The sequence below is a fragment of the Chroicocephalus ridibundus genome, chromosome 7 (genome assembly GCF_963924245.1).
Source record: "Chroicocephalus ridibundus chromosome 7, bChrRid1.1, whole genome shotgun sequence".
In the NCBI taxonomy this organism is placed as follows: domain Eukaryota; kingdom Metazoa; phylum Chordata; class Aves; order Charadriiformes; family Laridae; genus Chroicocephalus; species Chroicocephalus ridibundus.
This window is the reverse complement of record NC_086290.1, coordinates 59,079,911-59,105,805: the sequence shown is the minus strand read 5'-3', so window position 1 is coordinate 59,105,805 and position 25,895 is coordinate 59,079,911. Positions and strand designations below refer to the sequence as shown.

The window sequence follows — 25,895 nt, the reverse complement described above, 5'->3', positions numbered from 1 at the left end:
CTGCAGTAGTGGAGATACCACCATTTATATGCTTTGTCCCTGGCTGCACTAAGGATTTCTCTGGTATTACTAAAAATTCACAGTTGGGCTGAGGTTGCCAGTTAGCATTTTGGGGTTGGGAGCAATTTGTTTGCTACCATTGGTTCAGGCTTATAAGCTTCCATCACTCAGCTTAATTGGACAATAAAAAAAAAAAAAAAGCCCTGAAGCCCAAGAGACACTACTACACCCAGTAGTCTTGTTTTCACATGGTCATTTTTGTTACCCTTGGATGGGTGCTCCATGGAGACAAAACATGTAAGAGCACGCATCTGCTGAGAAGTGGTTAGACCACGTTGCCTTTGCACTGCTACGTGAAAATGGAGTCCCGTCATCCGAGCAAGTCAGATGCTACAATAATAAATGTCACTATAACCAGTATGTTCATTACTGCTGTTCAGTTAATCTCATTTTGGCAAATACCATATATAAGCAATGATTCCATGATACACACAGCTCCCTACCCAGTAAACGCTATCAGCTGTGGAAATTACTGCCTTTACTTCTGTATCTCAACAGACTAACACTCAGCTCATCGGTTTTCCTTCTGTCCAGCTGAATCAAATCCATTGACAGAGTGTTCGTATTAGTAACACCAGCTTGGGTAGCCAGTGCTGTCACTTGGTAGCTAAAGAAAATTCAGAACAGGAAGAATTATTTGCAATGTGTTATTAGTAAAAGCAAATGGTAGCCACCACTTAGACTGACAAATGGGAAATCATACTGTGCTTGCACAACTCACATGTTTGAAGACCTACCTCCTGCAACTGGTTTGTCCAACGGTACATCTTCTCGTGTCGAATTCAAAAGCTCGTGCCTAAAAGATTTAAGATACGTGCTTCAACAGTGACACGCGCTTGGATAAACCAGTCACAGCCTCTGCAGCAAATACAAGTTATCAGTGAAGGATCAGAACAAAAATAACAGGGGACATCCCCAACATTAAATTCCAGTTATCACCAAAGTATTATACGAGCTGGTTGGAGCCCTACTGACAAAAACGTTTTTCATGCCTGACACCCATAGCCACCAGAGCCATAACACCTCACAGTAACATACAGATTACATGAAAATTATCTCTGAGGTCATCCGAAACAAAGATCCAAATGAAAAATGTAACCTTTAAAAATGAAAATCTCAGATCAGACATTTCTGTTTCCCAAATACATCTAGTTTTATCCATATTAGAACAACAAAAGGTTTAAAAATCCTGACATTTCTCACAGAGCTGAACTGGCTTTTGAGCTGCTCTGGTCACCACACATTACAAAACCGATGAACAGCATAAATTAATTACTGTTAACAACTAAGACAAATTTGACAAAAGCAGGTGCCAGCATTGCATAAATACTAAAACCTACACACAGTGTCTGATTTTAAGTGAGCCAAAAGGTAGATCTACACTTCTACCTCTTTTCTGGTTATCCGCAAGCATTAGGGTAACGGGAACTGAATGTAAACCTCTGAAATTTGAGCAATCGGCACCCAGGCTAAAGGCGGCACACACAGAGGCGTGGGCCAGCACGACCACCGGCTCTGAGCCTGACCACGGCAATCAGCAGATTCCATCCCACTTCGAAAACTCTCAGATTAGGCCCTGTGCCACTCAACAACAGCAAAACATCAGCTGTTGGTCACAGAAGCTTCATTTAAATGGTAACCTCCCACCTGCGGTGTGAAACAGCACATCTGTCTCAAGTGAGGCCCCAAACTATAAGAGGTGAATATCCACCCAGTCCCAAAGCTGCGCGTGGGTCTGCCACAGCTGTACCCGCAGCACTGGGTCTCCAAGAGCCCCGCACCTCCGGGACCTAGCACTCCGCATCCACAGATGCCGGCATCTCTTCCCACACACCCTGAATTCAGGCTCTGTCCAGGCCCCCTCCCAATACCACCTGCTTTTGTAGTAAGCAATGTCCAGGTTCTTCCAGGAAAGACACTAAGGCAAGAAAGGAGAGAAGGAGAAAGAAAGGAGCCCAGGACCTCTCCTGGGTCTCGTGTCCCCGCTTCACAGGCATACGATGCCCTGCCAGGCTAGCTATGGCAGGCAACTGAGCCCTCACACGGTTCCTACGTACATCTAAGGTCTCCCTTCCCATACACTCTCTGATCAGACACACCATGGACACGCATCCACACGCTAGCAGAAAACAATGAGTAATATAGGGACAAAAATGCAAAATTCCTTACTTTTTAATCACAAACCGGATCCGCTCCTTTGCTAGAAGTATCCTCTCAAGACGGGGAATGCCGTACGTGGATGGCCGCCTGAAGGGAATTCCTTCTGGCAGCCCTTCCACATATAAGTCTTCCACGTGTGACTGGAAGAGTGGGTACGGGATAGACACTGGCCCCTTTGCTTTGATAGCTTGAGCTTTAAGAAAAAAGGAGAACAAAACCATGAGACTAGCTTGTAGCTCTGCTCCAATCATCTGTTTGGTATCACTGTGAAAAACATTACAATTAGTAGACAGGCAATAACCCCCTCAGCGCATTTAAACATGCAAGCATTCCTATTTGTGGGGGTTTGTTTTTCTTTTATAGCAAAATCGCTCTAATTCACAGTAAACACGCCGCAGACCTGCAGACATATGCAGAGTCTCCTCTTTTCCCTTTAGTCTGTAAACATTTAATAACAGACACTGCACCTGTTACAGTGAAGTTTCACAGTATTTTGGTTTTGTTTAATAGCACATTTTGAAAGAGAAAATTATCTAGACTTAATTATAAACCAAACATGTTTGAGTTCATTAGCTCTGATTATTACTATTTGTTTCTACTGTTGGGTTACAAGAGTCATTAATGCCCTGAAGGAGGGGCACACACCCTTCTTTTGAGTGAATTTCCCAAAGCTTTGGAATATTTTAGAAATCCAGGGAATCACTAATGAAATAAACGATACGCCTCTATCACCATCAAAAAAAGCGTGTCGCTACTAATGGAATCTCTGAAACAAATGAAAAGCAAATAACAGATTCACCCACAGCAGGAAAATAACCTCAAAGTATTTTCTTAAGTTATGAGGACCGTAATCACAGCAATACCCCTATCAGGCTGGCAAACATGGGACAACGGCATGATGGTTTGCAAATACCAAGAGGGCTAATTTCTTTATACTCACGAGGCTACGTTAATTTTGTAGGCCACGCAACAAGAATTCTCTATTACCATCTGACTGGTCTGCAAATAGTTTGGTACATTCTGTTGTTTTGCTACGGAAATCAGATGCAAAAAATTATTTGAGGAGAAAAAATCCAAATTAGAGTACAGCTATGTTGTGGCAGGGTTCCTGAAAGCAAAACTATTCAGGGCACCTTTTCAAGCAACTTAATGTCACATGAAAGTGTCCAGTGGTTCAGACATCGGTGTGTACAAAATGCTTACATTAACCCACAAATTCATAGAATCACAGAACGGTTTGGGTTGGAAGGGACCTTAAAGGCCACCCAGTGGCACCCCCTGCCCTGGGCAGGGACACCTCCCACCAGCCCAGGTTGCTCCAAGCCCCGTCCAACCTGGCCTTGAACCCCTCCAGGGATGGGGCAGCCACAGCTTCTCTGGGCACCCTGGGCCAGGGGCTCACCACCCTCACAGCAAAGAATGTCTTCCTCAGATCTCACCTCAATCTCCCCTCTTCCAGTGTAAAACCATCCCCCCTCATCCTACTGCTTTGCTCCCCTCCCTGCTCCAGAGTCCCTCCCCAGCTTTCCTGGAGCCCCTTTAGGGCCTGGAAGGGGCTGGAAGGTCTCCCCGGAGCCTTCTCTTCCCCAGGCTGACCCCCCCAGCTCTCTCAGCCTGTCCCCACAGCAGAGGGGCTCCAGCCCTCCCAGCAGCTCCGGGGCCTCCTCTGGCCCCGCTCCAACAGCTCCGTGTCCTTCTGCTGTTGGTGCCCCACAGCGGGACGCAGGACTCCAGGTGGGGTCTCACAAAAGCAGAATAGAGGGGTAGAATCACCTCCCTCAACCTGCTGGCCACACTTCTTTCGATGCGGTCCAGGACTTCATTAAATTCTTGAAAGTAATAAAAAAATTCAGGTTTTAAAGGCATTTAGGTAACGTAGTCTTTCAACCACTTGGAAGCAGAACAGTTCTAGGTCTGGTTATCACAAAACAGGGAGGCTTTGAAAATACTGTATGTATCTTAGTTTTATATTCTGATGAGAAACGAGTACCAAAATTTTAGAAAACTGTGAGAAGAAACGTGTTTCAACTAGACTTGGTTTCAACTGCCAAATATAAAGTGGCCAAAACTGGAGTTGGAGAATAGATATGTTCAGAGAGGGACACGAACCTGAAGATGGCTCTTAGCAAAAAAGACTAAAGAAACCCTGCTCAAACCTGCGTCAAAGGAGCTGCAGAACAATCAGCAAAAGAGCTGTCATGTATCACACCAGTCCTTCACTAAAGTAGATTTTTATTGCTGTTGTATACCTCTTCCAAGAAATTAAAAATCATTATCCTCAGCCCCGGAGGCTGTTGTGGCAAGTGGTGAAAAGCTAACGAATCCAGCAGACGAGCCTCCGATGGAAAGGAGCGTTTGTGAACTGCAGTGCGCCGCAGGAGAAGACCAAGAACATCACTAAAATCAAGACTGCTACACAGAATCAAGTAAGAACAGCTTCAGAGCAGCAAAAATCCTGTTTGTTTAAATAAGTAACTAACAACAGGTAAGTTTTTACAAGTGAGAGTCTGTATTTCTCTTAAATCAGCAAATGTTTTAGCAAATACTCTTCAGAGTATTCAGCCTAGGAACACAACCGGCATCACAGTCTGCAGTGAAGCCTCTTAGATTTGGAAACTTAAGCGTTTTTGCACAGAAATCCTATTGAATATAGGTTTCATTTTTACATATAAGTCTGTATTTGTGAGTCGCTATCTTGTATTTACACTAAAAGTAATCCCATTTAGTTTGCATCTAAACACAAAAAAAAAATATATTTTCAGACACGTCAGTTGTAATGGATGACAATGACTGACATTGCTAAAACCCTTTGGATCTCCAGAAGCTTCCAGGCTCCATCCCTGGAGGGGTTCAAGGCCAGGTTGGACGGGGCTTGGAGCAACCTGGGCTGGTGGGAGGTGTCCCTGCCCAGGGCAGGGGGTGGCACTGGGTGGCCTTTAAGGTCCCTTCCAACCCAAACCACTCTAGGAGTCTAAGCCGACAAATCTGAAGAGCGTTCTGGGAATTCTGGACATCCGTAACTCATTTCAGTAAATGGGAAATTGCATGGCCATAGAGACTGAAAGAATTGGAATCTGAGATGGATTTGGTTTGTGAATCAATGAAATGTTGTCATCCACAGGGAAAAAGGAGGTAATTTAATACCATCTGGCCTGCTACGGAAAGTCAGGAATAGCTCTGTATTCAACAGACTCCACAGGAGGTTTTTAGGCTGGCTATGTGCAAACACCAAACCCAAAATTAAAGCAATTCACCAACAACGATGCTCCTTTCTAGAGCAATTAAAATACTGTGAATCAGATTCTGAACTGTTTTTACTTGGTGTGAGTTGCTTCCAGTGGGCTGTTTAAATGTCAGATGATAGTCACACCCCAAACACGTAATAACACCAACAGCACAGGGTCCATTCTGAAAGCACTTGCACTTTTCACGGCAGAGGAGCACCAGCATTTATTTTGAAATTTTTGCTGATGCTGTTTTAGTGTGCGATACATGGACGCAAAATATGCCTAGGTAGGTGCAATGTCCGGATACGAATTCCAAAGTCTAACACGTGTGCTTCTTTTCCTCTCCAAGAACCATTAACATATTGTTGCTTCACTGCAAATCATTCATAATCAGAAAGGAACAATCCGTCAGTGGTAACCTCTCCCCAGAGCCATTTTACAAGATTATTTCACTTAAGGACTCAGTGTGATTACAGAAAGAAAGCCAGCTCTCTCAAATGCGTGTGCTCAAGCCGTGAGCACGCCGGTGCTCCACGAAACTGAGCGCAACTGGAAAATAAAATCAAGTTTCGCACTTGGGTGCCAAACAGGCACCCAATTTTGAAATTACTCTGCTCACCAAAAAAGCTATTTTCCCTAGTTTTAAGTCTTCTAATAATATTTAGCCCTTTGGTGCAGTCAGTACCAGTGTGCTCCCGAGCCAACAACAAGACGCATGCCAAAGAGCTGTGATTTATGGTGTCAGAGCACTAGAGGCAAGCAACTAGAGTTGGAAAGGAGTGTTACACATACCGTATTTTTTTTCAAACAGCTCTTCAACTTGCTTCCTCAGGTCTGTAATTCGCGCGTTCCATTTCTCTGCAAAGAAAAAAGGGAGGACATGTCAGAGCACAAATGAGACACAGAATCTCTTGTAAAATCTGTTACCACTAACTGAAGTACGCAGCGTGCTTTTACTGCTCACCTGCATACAGGTGCCTGTGAGTACGGCACAGGCTACACCTTAAAATACATGGATACATTCAGAAAGAAAAAGGGTAGAATAAAATGTTTAAGATGACCTCCAAAACTTGCGCAGATGATAAATCAAGCTTAAAACAACATAAACCTGGCTAAAGTGGTTTCTCTTTGGTGGCTTGCTCAGCAGCTCTCACTACCATGAGGGGTAAAGTCAGTTTGCAGCTGCTGTTGATAGTTATCTAAATCCAGGCACTGAAAAGCTTAATTAGTGAAGCTTGATAAAGCTTACAGTGAGTACATGAAGTTATTTTGGCGCAAATCTGTACAACTCTCTGGGTCAGGAGGCATCACACCATCCTCTACCTTAATCCAGTACTTCTCCAAGTCCTGATGCTGCAAAACATCCCCACGAATCCTATTTCTGAAAGAAGATGCAAGCTGCAAGACAGAAGTTATCCAAATCCAATTGTGTTCCACGGAGAGGTGGATTAAACAGCAAAATTCTAACATCTGATTTTCTGCCTATGGCAGAGAGCACACGTTTTCACAGCTTTTTGTAGTAGCTCAATGCTCTAAGGAAAATGCTGCAGTTCTTTTGTAGATGGTACCAGACGCTGGCTGGCCTTTAAGAATGAGTTAATAAGCAAGTGTACTTAAAGCTTATTTCTTACACTGAAGACTTGAATCTAGTAACTGCAGAGGTCAAAAATGAGGTCACTCAAGTTATTACACTTCCAGTTGTGAAAAAATCCTTATATCGGACAAGACAGAGGATTGAATTTTGAGTCCATATCAAAAGCGTTTAAAATATTTATTCTCAGACCAATGTACACAATTTTGGTGGCTATTTTAAGCTTATAGTTTTTAAGTGTGATTTCATGGCTATCAAGAGAACAGCATGCTTCAGATGTACGCAAGAATAAGGCCTTGTGTAGAGGGGAAAGGCTGTTTTGGCACACTGCCTCTCATCCAGACATAACCCCTTCAGTCTAGTGACCTGGCATATCACCGACATCAATTAACTTGTTTATATTTTGAAATTACATCCTTGGGGATAAATCTATGTAATTGCTTTTGCCACCCTTTTTACAGCTTCTTAGCTGATAAATGTGACTTGGGCTCAATGTTTTGTACTCCTGCGTCACTTCAACCTTGCAATATTTCCCTCTAACTGCAGATGTGCAGCCAGATGAAGCTCTTCCTGGTTCCAGCACAACCATCAACTGCATTTTTTTCATTGAGCTACGGAACAATGGATAACAGCAGCTTTCCCACTAAGAGTCAGGAAAACACAAGTCAGAATTTACCGGCTGAAAGGGAAACCCCGCTTTACTCAACATGTGAACACGCATGGCCCTGGGCCAAGGGTTTGCAAGGGCACCGGCGTGACTCCACATTGTGACCCAGAGCAAACGGGCACGGAGCTGAGATCCCTTCAGCTCATCAAGCTCTCAGCAAATGACCTCCTCTCAAACTCAGGCTGGTTTTCGTCAGAGGGAGAAAAGCCAGAATATCATGCCACATTACAAGGCAAAGCACACTGTTTTTTAGCTACTTTTGTATTTTATGAGTAAATTGCCAAGTTAGGCTACAGAGATATTTCAAAGTTCAGAGGGGTTGTCAGGCATCCAGCAAGATTTTCAATCAGATTGCCAGCATTATGAACTCCTTGGACTTGGACCAATTACCGTAAAGACATTCTTTTGTCACACACTTCGTGTTCACGTAGTGAAGTTGAAAATGTACCACAACGCTAAGCTCATATTCTGTTTTGGTGATCTCTCCACAAAGCAGTTTAGTTCTCCCATAGGCACCAAGCTCATTGGTGGTTTCCTCTTAGTCCTGTAGATAAAGCTTTCGGTACCTGGGAAACACCATCCCAATTGAGTAACAATCCTAAAAACTTCCCCAGCCTGTCCAGTCTCTTCACTTTATCCCATTCTCTGCTCCAGAAAACATCCACCACAGCAGAGGCAACCTGCGCAGGGCACACAAAATGATGCTCAAGTTCTAAGGACGTTCCTGTTCCCAATACTCTGTGGGGAAATAAACTGGAAAACACACAGCAACTCCAAGCATGCTGTAGGCTGGCAAAATCTGTGTTCAACAGTGTGTCAGGATGGGGAAAAACCATACAGGCTTCCCATCACTGTCACGGTGGGACAACAGCCAAGGGGACTCTTTTTTCACTAAGAGGGTATGACACAACTGCCAGCCGCAACTCGAAGCCTTTGATAAAATCTCTAAGAAAGCAAAAAAAAAAATGCTGTGGGAAGAGATTTTTACTGACAATGTCATTTCCTTTCAGCAAAGATATTTTTAGCCTTAAATAGTTGGTTCAGAAATATTTTTGAAATCCAACCTCCCTCCCCAAAGATTATCAATTTCTATCAAGCATTTCACCAGCCACTTTTCATCCCTCCCCCTGGTTACAATTACTTTGTTTTCCACTTTGTTTTCCTGTTTGCACGAAACTAAGAGCACAGCCCATCATTCCGCCTGTTTCTCGGGCCACTGGGGGTACCTGATCTGTGACTCAATCAAGACAAACAGGAATTCTCCCCAGCAGACAGCTGCCACACATCTGGATCTCATCAGCGTTAGGTGAAATACTGGAAGTCCTTATCAGATGAGACAGATTTCTCTCTGAGCATCTACACCGCCTTTCCAGTCGTCCGAGTGCGTGTCCTTTGTCATTCCGCAGCTATTCACGACAGAATTAAACATCTCCTTTCTCCCATCCAATTATCTAATATTCAACTTCATTAGACCAAGGTGCAAAGTCTGAAATGCCCGAACAGCAGCACTGCAACTACCAACAGTTGCTCCTTTTTTTCATTACAGCAAATGAATTCTGCTCCTCCAAAGTTCCTCACGCTCATTTCGTGTTTTAACCAGACCTTGCAACACCGTGGAGAGATACCGCTTTCTGTAGGTGAACCCCGAAAGTGAATAGGAGGGGCGATAACCTCAATACAATTTAGGAAGCCCAGGAATAAAGACCTCTGAATAATCTGTCAGCTGCAAAACGTTGCCATCTAGCTGCACGGCAAAGTTTCTTGAGAGCAGCACACAGAGAGAATCTACTGAGCCACCTCGGAAGCAGCAGCGACCAGGAAAACCGTGAGATGCTCCTTAACTGGTGTTTCAACATTGCAAGCTCAACTCAAGCTTCTGTCACCCTAATATTTTATTACCTTTGCTCTCCATGTCTAATCAACTTCACTGTCTATCCCCTTCAAACTCCCACTCCCAAGCTTAGATGCTGTTTTTCTACTAAGGGAATATATTCCAGCAAAAGCTGCTGCCGTATTAACTGCTCAAATCTTCTCTTCCACTAATGTTGCCATTACGTTCTCCCGACCCAACCAAAACTAACTAATGCTACATGTGGAACTTCCTATTAGTATTAATGATCTTTTGAGAATAGAGCCCTCAGCAATGTTTTATTCGTTTTCACTGAAATTGGCATGAAATAGCACGTTTCACACAAAACAGATGTCAGAAGACGTTCTGTGGGGATTTTTCAATTGACCTCAAATCCCAGGATTCTTAATAAACTTCCCCAACACTGCGCCAAAGGACATATTCCTGATTGTGCAGAACCTTATGGAAGATTTCATGAGATATCTGCCCAGAAACCAAACCAAAACGAGAAATAAAGGAAAGGGATGGGGCTGCAACAAATCCCGTGGGCAGTCTCTTTAACCGGAGTAACGACAGCGTGCGGATGCAGTTCTGCAGTGAGAACTCTGCACAAGGTATCACGAAAGAACGCTCCCCGAAAGACCCCAACTTTTTGGGTGCCCACAGGGATCCTGGCAGGCTACTCGGCGTAACAGTCATTGATCATCTTCCCAAAGGCGGCTCCCCGCAGCACAGCTTCGCTGCTCGCAGGATGCACAAAGGAAGACCAGTCTGACAGGATCCTGACCTCCGCTGTGCCGTATTTCAGAACACCAGTGAATTCACTCCGGCCATCTTGTCCAAGAAGTCAGCTTACAAAAATCTAGATTTATTTTTATTTTATTAAATTATTCGCCGTGTCTATTTAGATAGTCATTTTGGACAATGAGAAACAACAGAGGTAGCCGATGATGGTGATGATTACACTGCTGCAATACAACTACAAAGAGCCCGGGGCTCCTAAATGAATATTTGCACTGGCGGGTCTCACTCCTGCAGGCTGAAATTGTCTAATACCTTTTTACAAAACAAAGCAGAGAGACAAAATAACCTTTAATTTGTATCTTACCAAAATTGAACTCTCTCACTTTTCTTTTCCCGGTACTGACAGCTTCATTAGCTGACTCGGTGTTCTTCGGTCTCTTGTTAGGGGGCAAGTACTCGTCATCATCTTCAAGAAACATAAAAATATCACTGTTTTAACGTTCAGAGAACTCACGTGCAACATTGGAACTGCTTTGAATTTCAAAGCTCTAATGCAAGTATTGAACTGTGCTTTATTAGGGCATCAAATTTTGCAACTAATTACTTATCTGAGTAACTTTAGAAAGCTACTGGCCTGTGTAGGAACAATTTGTGTAAGTGAACCAGCACAAGGCGTAAGGTAGCAAAAAGCAGAGCTTCTGTACTTCCCAAGGAAAACAAGATTGTGTTCTGAAACACAACCGGACGTCTCATGATCATGAAATGAACAAGCAACAGCAAAAGAAGTCAGGAAATAAATTGTGCAGACAGAGACTGCATTTTTTAATCTATTTGGAAGTTTCCATCCACTAATAAGTCCTGAAATACAGCACTTAAGTTTTATCTTGAAGAGCTCAAAGGTGCTAAAACCTGTTTCAAACCACTGTAAAACTGATGGATGTAACTGAAATTCATGTAACAGGTAAACCCTACCTCAAACACACACAAACAGGGGGAAAACTGCAAATGCTGGGTATTTTCCAGCGAGCTGCTACTTAGCCAGTCACTTCCCAATCCAAAACACTACCTTCCCTACCAGTTAATGAGTTTTAAGACTGTCCAATTGCCAATACCTGCAACCTTAGACAACAGAAATGGCTAAAGCAAAGAAAATTAAAGTTAATTTCCCATACAGAACAGCACCTGCCCAGGTCACCAGGGGTATAGTTTACTTGGGAAGAATAATATTACACCTTGACATCTCTCGTGCAGTTGTACTATATTCTGTTAGAGAAAATCTTTTCAGAACACTTTTACTTTTGTGGCAAAGGTCTTTACATAGACAAGAACTTAATGACTATTCTCTTATTACCTTTTCTGTTGAGGTAATGTAAGAATTATTTTACTGCTGGATTATAAAAAGGTGAAAGTAACGCCAGAAGTGTCAACTTTGTCCTGAAGTGCATTGCCTGATTTCTAAATTACTAATCTGGTGGTTTTAATCTTACTCATTCTAGAAGTAAGCATTGCAAAAAGCCAATCTCAGAACTATTTTAAAGCAGTTACAGGACATGTAATTCACAAATATAGGAAATACAGCTGATTTACGATCAATATCCTAGCATAAAAACAGCAGGGATACTGGTTAGTGGCCTTAGTGCCATTTAGATGAGAAAGGGAGGTGGTAAGTATAAAGGTTTTTATCTCATATTTATTGATATTAGACAAATAAATTGAAGCTTCACTTACATCACCTGTAACACATCATCTCTGTTTGGTACAATTCTTCCCAGAAGCTCGTGTTAACTAGAAATTTTATGTAACTACGGGGCGCTTATAAAACAACGTATTCTTCAGAATGGATGTTGTAAAATCGTTTTAAAATCTAAATTAATGGCTGTTAAACAATGAGTATCCTTCATTACCAATGCTTGAAAAATATGTGAAAAATGCAAATCTCTGCCACGCAGCATTTCAAAACCAGGCCAGTACGTCCAGTGTGCTTCAGTACACTCTGCTGTTGTAAAACCTCTGGATTAGATATGGTCACCAAGCAGCGCATGATCCAAACTCCAGTCAACACTGCCACATCATCCTATTTACTCAGTGCCAAGTAATGCAGGCATTTCTGGACCTAAAAATGTCCAACGGACTGAAATCAATGAGCTGGAGAACTCACCTTCGATGGTGACCTCGACCTCCGGGTCCTCGCTTGTTTCCGACGGGGCGTGCTGGGAGGAATCTGGGGGGGGAAACAGGGCTGCTGAATGACGGGGACAGAAGAGACTTTTTCACCCAACGCTCCATGATTTTGTATTTCAACTAACGCTCGTCAAAGCAGTCCCCTGTGCCTGTTGTGTCCTCACCAGACCCAGAGACCCTCTCTTCCCCTGCGGGTACTGGATCGTGTTGAACGGGGCTCGGCAGGCGTGGGCCAGGGCCCAGCACGTTGCAGCGATTTGTCCTTCCCTGGGATTCTTCCAAATATTCTGCTAGTTTTTCAAGATTCTGCACTTGTTCAGGGCTGAAGTTCCAAAACATTGGAGGTGTCCACCATCCTAGGCATCTGCCCGCACACCCTGCCACTCGTAACTATCCAGCCTTCGCACACCTCTGGATGACATTCTTAAATTGCCTGCTAACCCGAGACAAAACTGAAACAATATTCCCAGGAAATACCAATAGAAGTATTTTCACTACCCAAGGATGTTCAAGATGGCTGATGGTTGGAGCAGACAATCTGAAAGGTCCCTTCTGCCCTAGGCAATTCTGTGATTCCAAGGTACCAACAAGCTACTGCCATGAAGGAGGAAACGTCATGGGAGGAGGCAGTGGAGGTGCCATTCTGTATTTCCTCCATAAAAAACCTCTCAGAGGAAGAAGTATAATTGCTAATTGTCTCCAGGAGATGGTACCTGAGGTACAGTAATAGTTTCAGCACACAACTCAAAGACCAGATTAAGCTCAAGGTCAGTGTTCTAGGAACAGACCTCCCAGGTAAAGCGTCACAAATCACTGCGGAGTACAGCAGCCTGCAAGAGCCAACACTGGTCGTTAACATGAGCAGCAAAAGCGAGAGCACGAAGCAGACCAAATAAACTAATACCAAGAAGAGATGATAAATATCATGCCCCGCAACTCTTAATAGATACAAATCCCCTTCATATGCTCCGATTAATCCGTTATTATCTCAAACCCTTCGAGGCCCAGGTTTGGTGCCCAAATGGACTGCTGTGGTTTAACCCCAGCTGACAACTAGGAGCAGGCAGCCGCTCGCTTGCTCCCCCCCTCCAGTGGGATGGGGAGAAAAATCGGGAAAATACGGAAAACTCATGGGTTGAGATAAAAACAGTTTAGTAGGACAACGACGAAAGAGAAACTAATAAATAAGAACAGAAGAATATCCAAAATGAGTGATACACAATGCAATTGCTCATCACCCGGTAGTCAATGCCCAGCCAGCCCCCGAGCAGCGTCCCCCCGCCGCCATCTCCCCCAGTTCCCGTGCTGAGCAGACGCCATAGGGTATGGAACATCCCTTTGGCCAGCTGGGGTCAGCTGTCCCCACTGTGTCCCCAGCCTTCATGTTGGCAGGCCAATATGAGAAGCTGAAAAGCCCCTGAGCGCTTAGCAACAACTAAAATATTAGTGTGTTATCAACATTATTCTCATCCTAAATCCAGAAGACAGCACAATACCAGATGCCAGTAACGAAATTAACTTTATTCCAGCCGAAACCAAGACAAATGTAAATTAATGGCTGTTAAACAATGAGTATCCTTCATTACCGATGCTTGAAAAATATGTGGAAGATACAAATCTCTGCCACGCAGCATTTCAAAACCAGCCCAGTACGTCCAATACACTTCAGTTTTCTGTGGTTTTGTCAAACTTCTGGACTAGATAAGTTTACCAAGCAGTGCCTGATCCAAACTCCAGTCAACGCTGGCACATCATCCTATTTACTCAGTACCAAGTAATGCAGGCGTTGTAAAAATGCCTGTTTTTTTTAGGTCCAAGTTTTTGGACCTAAAAATGCCCAACAGACTGAAATCAATGAGCTGGAGAACTCACCTTCGATGGTGACCTCGACCTCCGGGTCCTCGCTTGTTTCCGACGGGGCGTGCTGGGAGGAATCTGGAGGGGGAAACAGGGCTGCTGAATGACGGGGACAGAAGAGACTTTTTAACCCAACACTCCATGACTTTGTATTTCAACTAACGCTTGCCAAAGAAGCCCCTTGTCTCACTGAAACCTTTTGCATTCACAGCGTGCAACAAAACCAGAAGTAAAGATAGTTTACCATAAGCTGTTAAGCAATTCTAGACAAGGGTAAGGAGGTGAGGATTAGACTTGCTAAATTGTGTGCAGCAGTGCAGAGCTGGCATTAATGACAGTATGCAATTCCTTATTCTTGGCTTAATAGGATTAATACAATCATAAATATTTTCCCCTTTGTTATCAAGGATTACTGAAAATATAAACAAAGGCAGTGTGCCCCTACAGATGATATATTTCCTCACCATTTATAGAGACTCAGAGTTGTTGCACTATAATGATTTTCATAACAGGCTGCAAGGCCAACAGTGAAAAATGAGAAGGAAATTTGTAATCCCAATGCTTTCGTTGGGGCGACCTGCACCAACAAAATAAACAGGATTACGGCTATCAATACTTGGTGGGAGAAGGAGCAATTTGCATTCAACTGCAGTAAAGCTTAAAAAAGTGAAGCTAATTCTATTGGAAACTATTTCAAAACTAAGTAGCAGTGTATGAAGGAATATATTTTAATTATTCTGGCAGAGCAATGCTGAGCTTGTGCATTCTGAAGAGTATCTTCTTTCAGACCTCTGTAAGCTGAAGTATGCTATCACTTCGGGAGCAAGTCTGATGGAATCTCCCCTTTCCACGGCTCTTCACGTGATGTGTGTAGCAGAGATTCAGCAATACCTACTGAGTCACCTTCAGTGGAATATATTCGAACTATGTCAAACACATCATCCAGCTCAGAGAAAACATAGTATGATATTCTCATCTAATTCCGAGTGAGTGCCAGGTAAATAACTAGCAAACGCAAAGCACAACCAAAGGGAAGAATCAGGAGGAGATGGTCTTCTAGTAGATGTGAACACAAAGTACGGTCATAGAAATAACTACCACATCAACTGATCGCTTAGAACCTTTGTTAAAAGCATCAGAAAAGTTTAAAGAGAAAAAAAGAAAAACGAGAAATACAATCGTCAGAAGTTTTGTGGAAATTTAAGAGCAGCCAAAAAGACTGACAAATGGTCCATCTAGTCCAGCAACAAATCCCTGAGAAACAGTCATAATTAAGAGAAACATGCAAAAATGTCAAAGCAGATGGTAACAAGTTCCGAAAGAAAACTCCCGGGTGGGTATTTCTTCTTAAACCATATTAAACCAACTAGTTTAAACACTAAAGTAAATATTTTTTAACAACGTTTTATCATCATTAGGTATCTGTTGATCTTAGGTAAATACACACAGCTTTAAGCAGCCACCTTCTGCACAGTTCTAAACGTTGTCAGCCAGTGGCACTCCCTCCATATTCTCAAATGTGATTTCATTCAGTTTAGAACAATTTCTTTTGATACACGTAACCTTAAACTTTCTGATTGCTGAATTTCAACCACATCATGCTCCCGACTCATCCAATCTCACTATGACCTCAGACACCTTTAGCAGCTACAGCACACGATAACTTTGCCACTTCCTTGTTCACCATCTCGTCAAGGTTACTGGAAGGGGAAAAACAATGAAAACTGCCAGTGATATACACCAAAAGATACATTCGTGCACACCTCTAATGTTTTTCTATGCAGAAAACAATCATTTCTGCAAATCTGCATCACAGCCTGTAGCTTTCTGACCAGCTTTCGGAAGAGCTTTGCATGCATAGCGTATGCATTTCTTTAATAATAGCTACAAGTTAGACTGTTACCTGCAATTTTTATCAGGGCCTATAGACATCTTTGTAAATATTAATCTTCACGAATAACGGGTTTATTCTATTTAGCAAAACCAGGGTGCAACTTTCAGCGTATCTCTTACAGACACTTGTAATGGAGCACAGATTGGAGGAAAGGGTGTGACAAAGCATCTGTAGCTATAAAATTCTGCATAGTCAAAACCGAAGCAAAGTCAATGTCTTCTCATTTCGTATCCCACTTCCCTGGCCTCGGGCTCTCTCTTCACAGTCAGGCATAAAGCTCGTGGCATTATGGTTCGGAAAGCAATGTTCAAAGATTATTTCTTCTCAAGTAAGTAGAGTTAGTAGTGCAGCCAGCAAGAGCAAAGAACTTTATCCTCCTTTATCAAGAGAAATGCTTTTAAATTTCATGTAACGGTACCTTTAACTATGGTGATACCTACCGTCAAAGCAAAACTAATGGGATTTTCAAGAACAAGTATTCCTGCGTAACTTGGCCTTAAAGACTGACAACTCCGGTTTGAGAGTCAGGTGCTTGGAATGAAATTAGCTGCAGAATGATGTACTTTTAGCATCACGTCGAAGCGTTGAACTTTGGGTGACAAGCACCTTACAAATGCAATTTATGACTTAAAAGAATGATGACTCCCATCACAACTTGGTTATAGTAAGCCGCAGAGTGGTATGACTTGGGAGATTAAAAGCAAAACAAAACAAAAAACCCAAAAGCCAACCTTGTGGAAATGTGGAATGAGAATGGTTGGAGAAGATGCACAACTTTAATTAAGGTGCTACCTTTTCAAATATGTTGTGTTAAAAAAATATGCAATTATGTCAATTTGTTCTCATGAAATACATTTCATCTCTTTAACCTTCTACTGATATTTCTGCATCTGTTCCTTCACTGCAATCGGAACCCTGGTGGCTTCCTTTAGACAAACATAAAGTAAAAAACATACCATAACAAAAATACTAAGGGAACTTTTAACACCGACTATTCAAAGTACGGATTTTCATAAGCAAAAAATCCAGAACTATAATGTTCACATGAACAACATACAGAAGGCTCAATTTCTGAAGCAAGAGCTCTCTGACCCTATCAAGAACGTCAGGGGTTAAAATGCAGATTGGTATTTTCTAGTGTTTGCAAATGGGCAAACCGGTATTTTTAATACAAACTGTAAAAAGCCAAATAAAAAAGCTATAACTTTGGGGTAGATTTATTTGAGCTACGGTTCAGATGCAGTAAGGAACTTCCACGAAACACAGACTTGCCATATACTTTTTTCTGTGTGTGCCCGTTCACCTCGCACACAGCTGGAAGAGATGATCAAGTTGCGCCCACAACACATGAGCAGAGGTTTATTAAACTTTATAACCAATTATGAAACGGACTGAATTTCTTGAGAAACAATTCACACAAATTGCTAGTGCTTTAGAGTGATCAACCTGATGTTCCTTTTCAAACGTAGAAAAGAAAGAAATGAGACTCCCTTCTATGTCTCTACTTGGACACCTGAAAATGAAGGCCACTGACATTTTCATTTCTCTTGAAGTTTAAGTTCCAATACTCTTACTTCAAGTCGAGAAAGTAGAGCCCTGAAAAGTAAACCTCTCACATTCCATTTCCAAAGCACCCTTGAGAAAAATACAAAAAAAGGATCTACCTGTGTAACTTTTTGCAAGAGCAATTTTTTCATCCATCTCTGATGTTTCGGAAGGACCTGCTCGGGAAGAAAGAGAATGGCTTTTAAATCGTCTCTTGCAACAAACACATTTTGCCAGTCCACAGAGGAATTTGCCAAATAACTCTTAATTTCGTATATCATATGCTCACTTCATACTTCCTGTAACGTTCAATTAGGAAAGACTGGGAAATATTAAAGATCTATAAATCCTTACTTACCCAGTTCACCAAATAGAAATACCGAGGGGCTAATGGGAGGGGTGCGCATTTCTTGGACTACTGAACAGTCAGAGACTCAAGCAGAAAGGCAGGTTTTCAGTTTTTTCTGGTGTTAATAAACTAATTTTAAAACATGAAATGTTGATGGTTCTGCCCTTTTTCAATGAACTTTTAATCAGTGAAATCTTTTTCCTGTTTGTTAAAATTTGTATTCCTAGGGAGTCCCTTTTTGACTTCAAAATTTCTACCCACGTTAAATATCGAATTCAGAGAGATTAAAATAATTTACGGCACTTCAAGGTTGTTTGCTTTTCATCACAACGGCTCTTTTGACGGCTCTATCCCAACTGCTTTAAAAAGGCTGTTGCAGAAAGCAGCACACAAATGACACTTAAAAGATTAAAATAACACCCCTAAAATCCTACTGCTTAGGATTCTCACCGAGCCGGAGATGGCTCTACACCACAGAAACAGCGTAGGTACAGAAAACTAGTCTACGTGCAGCATGCAGGAACGTAGGAATACTCGGACTGACTGGGACTGAAGGATTTGGACTAATTGTTCTGTGTTCATTTGCAAAAGCCATCTGCAGAGAATCATGTAATTCTCCCAAAACGACGGCTGTTTAGAGGTATATTTATAAGTGTATCAGCAATGAATATTAACGGCTTCACAACAGAAAAGGTATTTTTTAATTAATAAGGCAAGTGAAATCTTTTAAACTCTACTTCATATGCACAGTAAGCAAGAAATACAGAAAAGACTGTGGTCACAATCAGACTTCGTAAGTATTTCGGTCAACTGGAAGTACATAACAGTATCAAATATTATGAGTTATTCAAGAAAGTGAATATTTAGGGATTAAAGAAAATCATGATTATTAGCGGTTACAATAATGCTAGCTTGAGACAGTTCTGCCTAATTTGATTGCTCAGATTTTCAAAGGGATTTTAAATTAGCAGGATTTCAAGTGTGGAACCTCTACAGGGTTCTTCGGTGAACATGTGTTTCTTTCACCAAGCGCAGCTTTCATCTGCTCCTGCCACTTTTTTTTGCTGGGGGGCGGGGGCGTGTTTGGGTTTTTTTCCTATTTGTCTGTTGAACGCGGAGGAGCTCCCTGATTTGGTTCAAAATACGGCTGCAGAGAGAGTGGCACTGGCAGAGCCGAGACCATGGGCCAAGGATGGGAAAGAAAGTGTGGGAGAAGCAGGGGGAGGAAGAGGAGCACGGGAGAAGCCGGGGGAGGAAGAGGAGCACAGGAGAAGCCAGCGCCACCGGTGCTGCTCCAGGACACACAGGAGGGAAGTCTCATCCCAGCACCGGGACCTGCAACCGCCATGGGTGAGCAGGAACAGAACACAGCATCCCTGGGCGTGCTGGAAAACATCTCCGTGGAATAAATTTGCTTTTATTTAAATAAGCGTATTCAGTGTACGCAGCCAGACGGGACTGTCATTTCCTAAGAACTCTTCAGAACATGTAATTATTATCATTCACAATGCACTGACGCACAGAAGCATGCATCCCATTATAAGCAAATATCCTATTATAAGCACATATTTTCATGTTTATTCCTTAATTCACAGATCCCAACAGGACTGGTTTACCTACATATTCTGCAATAGCCTCTATATTGCATTATCTTCATGCCAAATATATGCTGTAACACAAATGAAAAAGGAAAAATGGGAAGTCTTTGACACATTCAAACTTGAAGAGAGATTTCTTTAGTTAAAAATACACTTACTAGGCTTACAGCCCCTGGGATTAAGCACAGAAAATTCAATCCCCGCAGCTTTAACGTCAATAAAAACTACAGTACATGTAGTAAACCCCTAAGATTTTTTTAAAATGACCCACACAGATTATTTTCTGAAACTTGAGCTTTTTTTTTCATATTCCCACTTTAGCAATCTGGTACTAATTCATGGCAACAGCCAAATGCTGCAACCTACTACACAACAATAAGATATAAAAAAAGACATCCACCTACAGGTATAATTTCCTCCCCGTTTGATTAACAGGAGGATTTCACGTGCCACCAAGGCACACAGCACTTTGGTCGGTCAGCATTACAGATTTGTGAGAGGAAGCAAACACTCAGAGAAAAACAATAACCATGAAATTTCATCAGTAAATAATTTTCTTCAGGAAGCGCCAAGCAGATGGCTGTTCACTAACAGTTTAGTTGTTTCTTCTCAGACATCAATAAGCCTGGCTTTTGCTGTAGGGTATTTTTAGTAAGAACTAGGATCCTAGCCATTCTCTTGCACGCCTCTACCAAGGCAATGCTTGGGCAGACTTGTGCCATCCCCCAGGAACACACCTCAGGATAACTCTGCTTTTCCAAGGTCCACTTCTCTGCGCAGCATCACCATGCGTACACAAAGCCTCCTTTGTGCAGAGTGCTTATGCCTCCTGAATTTCATAGAACTATAGAATGGTTTGGGTTGGAAGGGACCTTGAAGGATCATCTAGTTCCAATCCCCCTGCCCTGGGCAGGGACACCTCCCACCAGCCCAGGTTGCTCCAAGCCCCGTCCAACCTGGCCTTGAACCCCTCCAGGGATGGGGCAGCCACAGCTTCTCTGGGCACCCTGGGCCACGGGCTCACCACCCTCACACCAAAAAATTTCTGCCTCAGATCTCATCTCAATCTCCCCTCTGTCAGTGTAAAACCCTTCCCCCTCGTCCCATGGCTCCCCTCCCTGCTCCAGAGTCCCTCGCCGGCTTTCCTGGAGCCCCTTGAGGGACTGGAAGGGGCTGGAAGGTCTCCCCGGAGCCTTCTCTTCTCCAGGCTGAACCCCCCCAGCTCTCTCAGCCTGTCCCCACAGCAGAGGGGCTCCAGCCCTCCCAGCATCTCCGGGGCCTCCTCTGGCCCCGCTCCAGCAGCTCCGTGTCCTCCTGATGTTGGTGCCCCAGAGCGGGACGCAGGACTCCAGGTGTTTACAGCTCTCTGCACTTTGTACAACCTTTGGCTTGAACCTGAGCATCAGCAACTCGAACAAATGAAGGGGAAGCTGCTTTACTCCAGGGAAGGCAGCATGACGTGACCCAGTAGCATCTCTTTTAGCTCATTGCACCCCATCCCTTCTACCGCTATACCCAGTTCTGCCGTGTTTTAAATGCAGGTTTGGAGGACTACACTGGGAGTGGGGAAAGGGGGAGTTACTAATCGAGCACTATTTTATCTGAAAAAGATACATATTGCTCTTCACCAACCAGAAAATTTAAATTTAGAGTTCTGTGAAAGGCAAGAGAAATCCCCCCCAAATCCACACTGCTTAGACTTTACTCTGGAAGCACACTGTATAAATGGGGTTTTTTAGCTCAGACAAACACGCTGCAGCACAATGGGATATGATTTTTTAAGGAAGCGATTTCAATACCGACTCTCTTCAGACGCCATTGGTTTACACTTTGGGCCACTGGCCAAATTCTGACGTTGTTTTTATGTGTGAAATGGAAAGCCACAGGGGGTGAAAAGCAAAAAAAATGACAGGACTTGGCTTTGGAAGGAACGACGATTAGGTTGTCTCCAAAAAAGTATCTATTTTTAGTACATTATATCATGCCTGTAGACCTCCCTGTCGCCTGAGGCTAGGCAATGTATAAATATAAAGAAAAGAGAATCCTAACACCAGAGAATTCACCTTTCAGACTCTGAACTTGAGTGGTGGCATTTCGCTCCGCCGTAGGGTTACGATCTCTCTGAAGAGTGCTCCTACGTTACTTGAGATGTGCCAGTCCGAGAACATTGATTGTACGATCCTGCAGTTAGTTACTAAGGCACATTAGAAAATATTCTTGAGCTTTGTGTCTAAACACGTACAAAAATGTTATCTCAATAATATATAATATTACAAAAAGAAAGGATGTGCTGTTTTGCACTTTTTGTTGAACAAGAAGCTGTCCTTCAGAGACGCGCAGCAGCCTGCCTGTGTTCCTTTGTATTGCTCAATTAACCTTACGACAAATGCAAACAGGCTGAAATAATGAATTTAGGGTTCTAGTTATTTTATGTCCCCATTTATCATCGCAACTTCTTAATTACTATTCATTTCAACCTACAGAAACAATGATTTATATTTTTCACTCCTAGTTGAGGTTAATATGCAGCATTAACCAGATATGTAGAGATGAGGCAAAGCAACTGGGAGATACCTAAAAACATACACAGAGCCCAAATCACGCACCTCACAAATGTCGTTATGTTTTGCCTATATAAATAAACCTTTCAATACAGTTTTGACACATATTGGTCATTCCACACACGAAAAGTGATCAATGCAGTATAAAATTTACTGAAACTTTAAAGAGAAGATCCAAGCAGCGCTGTACAATAAAATATCGCCGTTTATTTCCCATTTAAAGAGGTCACCGGAATTAAGAGTTTGCATACTGGACCCTCAGAGAAAAACAAACAGTTCGAAAGAGTCCTGGAATTTCTCCTTCAGCCCCAAACACAGACATATGGCTATGCTGAAGTTGTACTTTTGCTCTTTTGGTATTCTTCAGAGTAACTTAAATGGTGGCCAGCACGGAATTGTTGTATCCTAACAGGGCTAAGGAAATGCACCCTTACCGACCAAGAATAAGTAAAAAGAGAGGCACGGAGAGAGCGACACTTAAGTAATCAACCCTTTCACGAGATAAACACATATGGAAGTCAGTATCATTACCTGGAATATTATATTGGTAGTAGTCAGGATCATCTGATTCCTCCTTCACTGTTCCTGTTGTCATTTCCAAAGAAATTCCTGTAGAAGCAACAAAGGAATCAAATATGGAAATTAATAATAACCAGATTCTTAAAAAAAACCAAAACAAATAAAACATCGACCAAGATCCTAGCTGGTCTCTTTTACAAAAAAAAAAAAAAAAAAAAAAAGATTTTCAGGTGCTGAGACACTCAACAATTGTTGAGCTAAAACAAAGGTAACGAAGTGGTTTCTTATGTTTGGTCACTGTCAGAAGGGACTCAAGATCAAACACATCCCTGCAAACCAGGCGTCCTTGCAAACGCTATCTGTGATCTGAAGAATTAAGAAGAATGGTCTCCTTCCTTTTTGCCCACTTCTACAGCCAAAAAAATACAATATATTTTATAAGTCGTTGTGCTGAAAGCACTTCTAGATCCACTGCTGCTCCCTCCTCTGCACAGCCAAGGTCAGATGAGTCTGCGTCAGACCCTGCTGCTGATGGGGCACCAGAGGTCCTCAGCTGCTCTGGGCTTCATCCAGATGAACTATCTCCTCCATAAGCCTTCGCAGCATTCCCTGAAGTGTTTTCAGAACATTCTGACAAAAGGAGAATTACTTAAAATGCCTAGAAAGCAGCACTGCAAAGAGTCTGGGACTGACTTGACAAAAAGCTCAAGTTAACTCTTCGCATCCGTTAAGCTAAACGTTAACCACGAAGGGTTCCCCAACCACGAGTCTGTAGTTGGGAAGCACAAAGAACTGGCCTAAATATAAAAAACTTAATTCATCTACAAAGTGCTGAGCAGCATAGCCCAAGCCAACAAAAGGGAAAGTCCCCAGCTTATCTCCAAGCACACCTGCCGGCTCATTGCCTTTACTGGGATTATTCCTGCTTTTCCTCAAAGCACAGCGTCTTGCAGGATCATCTCCCTCCTCCAGCGGAACTTAGGAACGCTTGCTCTTTTTTTTTTTTAACAATCAATAACACATTTTACTATTTATTTCCATTTTAGCTCGAAAACGGACATTCTGTCATTTTCAATATTTTAGTAGTATTCACAACTAAAGCAAGTTTTTCTCTCCCCATTAGGGATGAAGTGATCTTGAATTAGAACAAAATAAAAAACAGAGGATTTTCTTCTTCTCCACTTAAAACTATTTACAAAGACAAATTATTTTAGTCTAGAAAACTACACAAATCTCCTCCTCCTCGAAATGGAAACATTTGGCTAAATTTAAATACTTGATAAAAATGCCAACTGAAAAGTGGCCAGTTTTAAGGAAAGAAAAGTTTTTCTTTCCCACAAAGAACATCTTTTTGCTACTTTTTTCTTAGGGCTTCCTATCTTTGCTTAAATTCACCCTTCTGAACCGAAACTGACTGGGTTCTTCTGCAAATAAGGGCAAAATTTTGTACATACCAGAATCCTCATTTGGTTCCGTTTTCACTTGAATAGGACAACTACAAAAATAAACAAATCAAGGACATATTACATGATATTATAAAAACCAAATATTTTACTGTCGTCTCGTAAAATCAACATCCCAGTATTGTCCAACTAGGAATACAAAAGTAAAACCCCCTGCATCTTAGCTTATCCGATTTATCTCAAGAGACTTGCCAGGAATCTCCTATCCCTACATTTTCGGGACATACACATATTCAAAGCACGTTTACCATTTAATGAGAAGTCAACTCAGAAGCAAAGAAACGCTTCCCGTTTTGCTCCCTGTTTTCACATTAACCAATTTTTCATTTACTCCAGATATAATCTCTTCATTTACTAACAAAAAGATTTATTCTAATATTTTAATTGAGGAGGGGGAAGGAAGCAACAGTACATCTGTTCCCCATCGCTCCTGTATCATAAAACATGACAAACTTATCCCTGACTGACAGACTCTGCATTAAGAACACTCACTTGGCTAATTAAACCGAGGGGAAACTTTGCCATCTGTTTAATTCGGAACAGTTTCCCCACAAACAACAGTCAAAGGAAAGGGAAAATTCAGCTTCATGCTTTTTAGAATCCCAGGCAAGCCAAAGTTATCCAAAGGTCAGCTGGACAGAAAAAGCACATGAAGACAAACGATATGAAAATACACAGCTGATGCAAAAAAAACTACATTATTTTAAATTCACCTTCCACCTGGAGGTATAATTGAATGTGAAGGATCTGCCATATGAGCCCCTGAAAGATAAAAGACAATCTTTGAATTTCCCGTACTCCATTTACCTTAAATACAAACTGAAAACATAACACTGATTTCATGAAGCAAAACCCTGTTCACATTTTACAAGCACGTGCGCGTATTTTCTGTATTCACAGATACGAGGGACAGATCTCGTCAAACTGCTTTATTAATCTATAAGCAACAATATAAGATTACTTCAACTGAGCATATCATATCAGCATTCTTTTCAGTGCTGTCTTTCATGATGCCAAGTGAAAATCTTGCGAAATAAAGGTAAACAAATCTCTCCTAAACTCTGCTAAAAGAAAAAGGATACTTTTACAGAGATTTAGCTTAGTCCTAAATTACAGCCAGACATGAATAATTATGTTTTTAGAACGTCATTTACCACACTGAAAACTTGCCTTGCTTTTTCAATAGAAATATATTATTACCAGAATTTCTGTAATTTCCCACTCCCTTGTCTTCTTACTGGGCACAGGCAACACAATTCTAATTTTACTAATCCAGCATCGACTTCTGGCTCTTTCACCTGAGAAAGTGGAACTTTTCTTTTTTGACTACATTCCTATAGAGATTGCTTCACCCTTTTCATAAAACAAATCCTCACAGACACAAATTTTGCAAGTAAAGCAGTATAATCTCATGAAAGGAACGGGAGAAGGGATTTCTTCTAGCTAGGAGCGAATATGTGCAGTTTTAAAAAAACTCACTCTAGCTCAGATTTTTTAATATATAGAGGCTTTCATAGCAACTGCAACACCTAACCACTTCAGAAGATTAAATCAATTTTTAAAATGAGACATAAATGCCAAACTCAGCTATGTATTGGAACATGGAGCACTGCAAAGTCTTGGCATCTTC

At 42.1% G+C, this 25,895-nt stretch overlaps 1 protein-coding gene across 5 annotated transcripts in view; it reads right to left on the bottom strand.

Annotated features, from left to right (window-relative positions):
* GTF2I (general transcription factor IIi) overlaps positions 1–25,895 on the bottom strand; it is a 78,352-nt gene that overhangs the window by 24,440 nt on the left and 28,017 nt on the right. For all 5 annotated transcript variants that reach the window (XM_063342601.1, XM_063342604.1, XM_063342602.1 and 2 more), the window contains exons 7-16: positions 24,979–25,027; positions 24,257–24,297; positions 22,815–22,892; positions 17,895–17,951; positions 14,352–14,414; positions 12,457–12,519; positions 10,663–10,764; positions 6,240–6,305; positions 2,230–2,413; positions 798–856 (exon numbers count right to left, since the gene is read on the bottom strand). In XM_063342601.1, the coding sequence (XP_063198671.1) occupies positions 798–856; positions 2,230–2,413; positions 6,240–6,305; positions 10,663–10,764; positions 12,457–12,519; positions 14,352–14,414; positions 17,895–17,951; positions 22,815–22,892; positions 24,257–24,297; positions 24,979–25,027 (762 nt within the window). The remainder of the gene's footprint in view (positions 1–797; positions 857–2,229; positions 2,414–6,239; positions 6,306–10,662; positions 10,765–12,456; positions 12,520–14,351; positions 14,415–17,894; positions 17,952–22,814; positions 22,893–24,256; positions 24,298–24,978; positions 25,028–25,895) is intronic.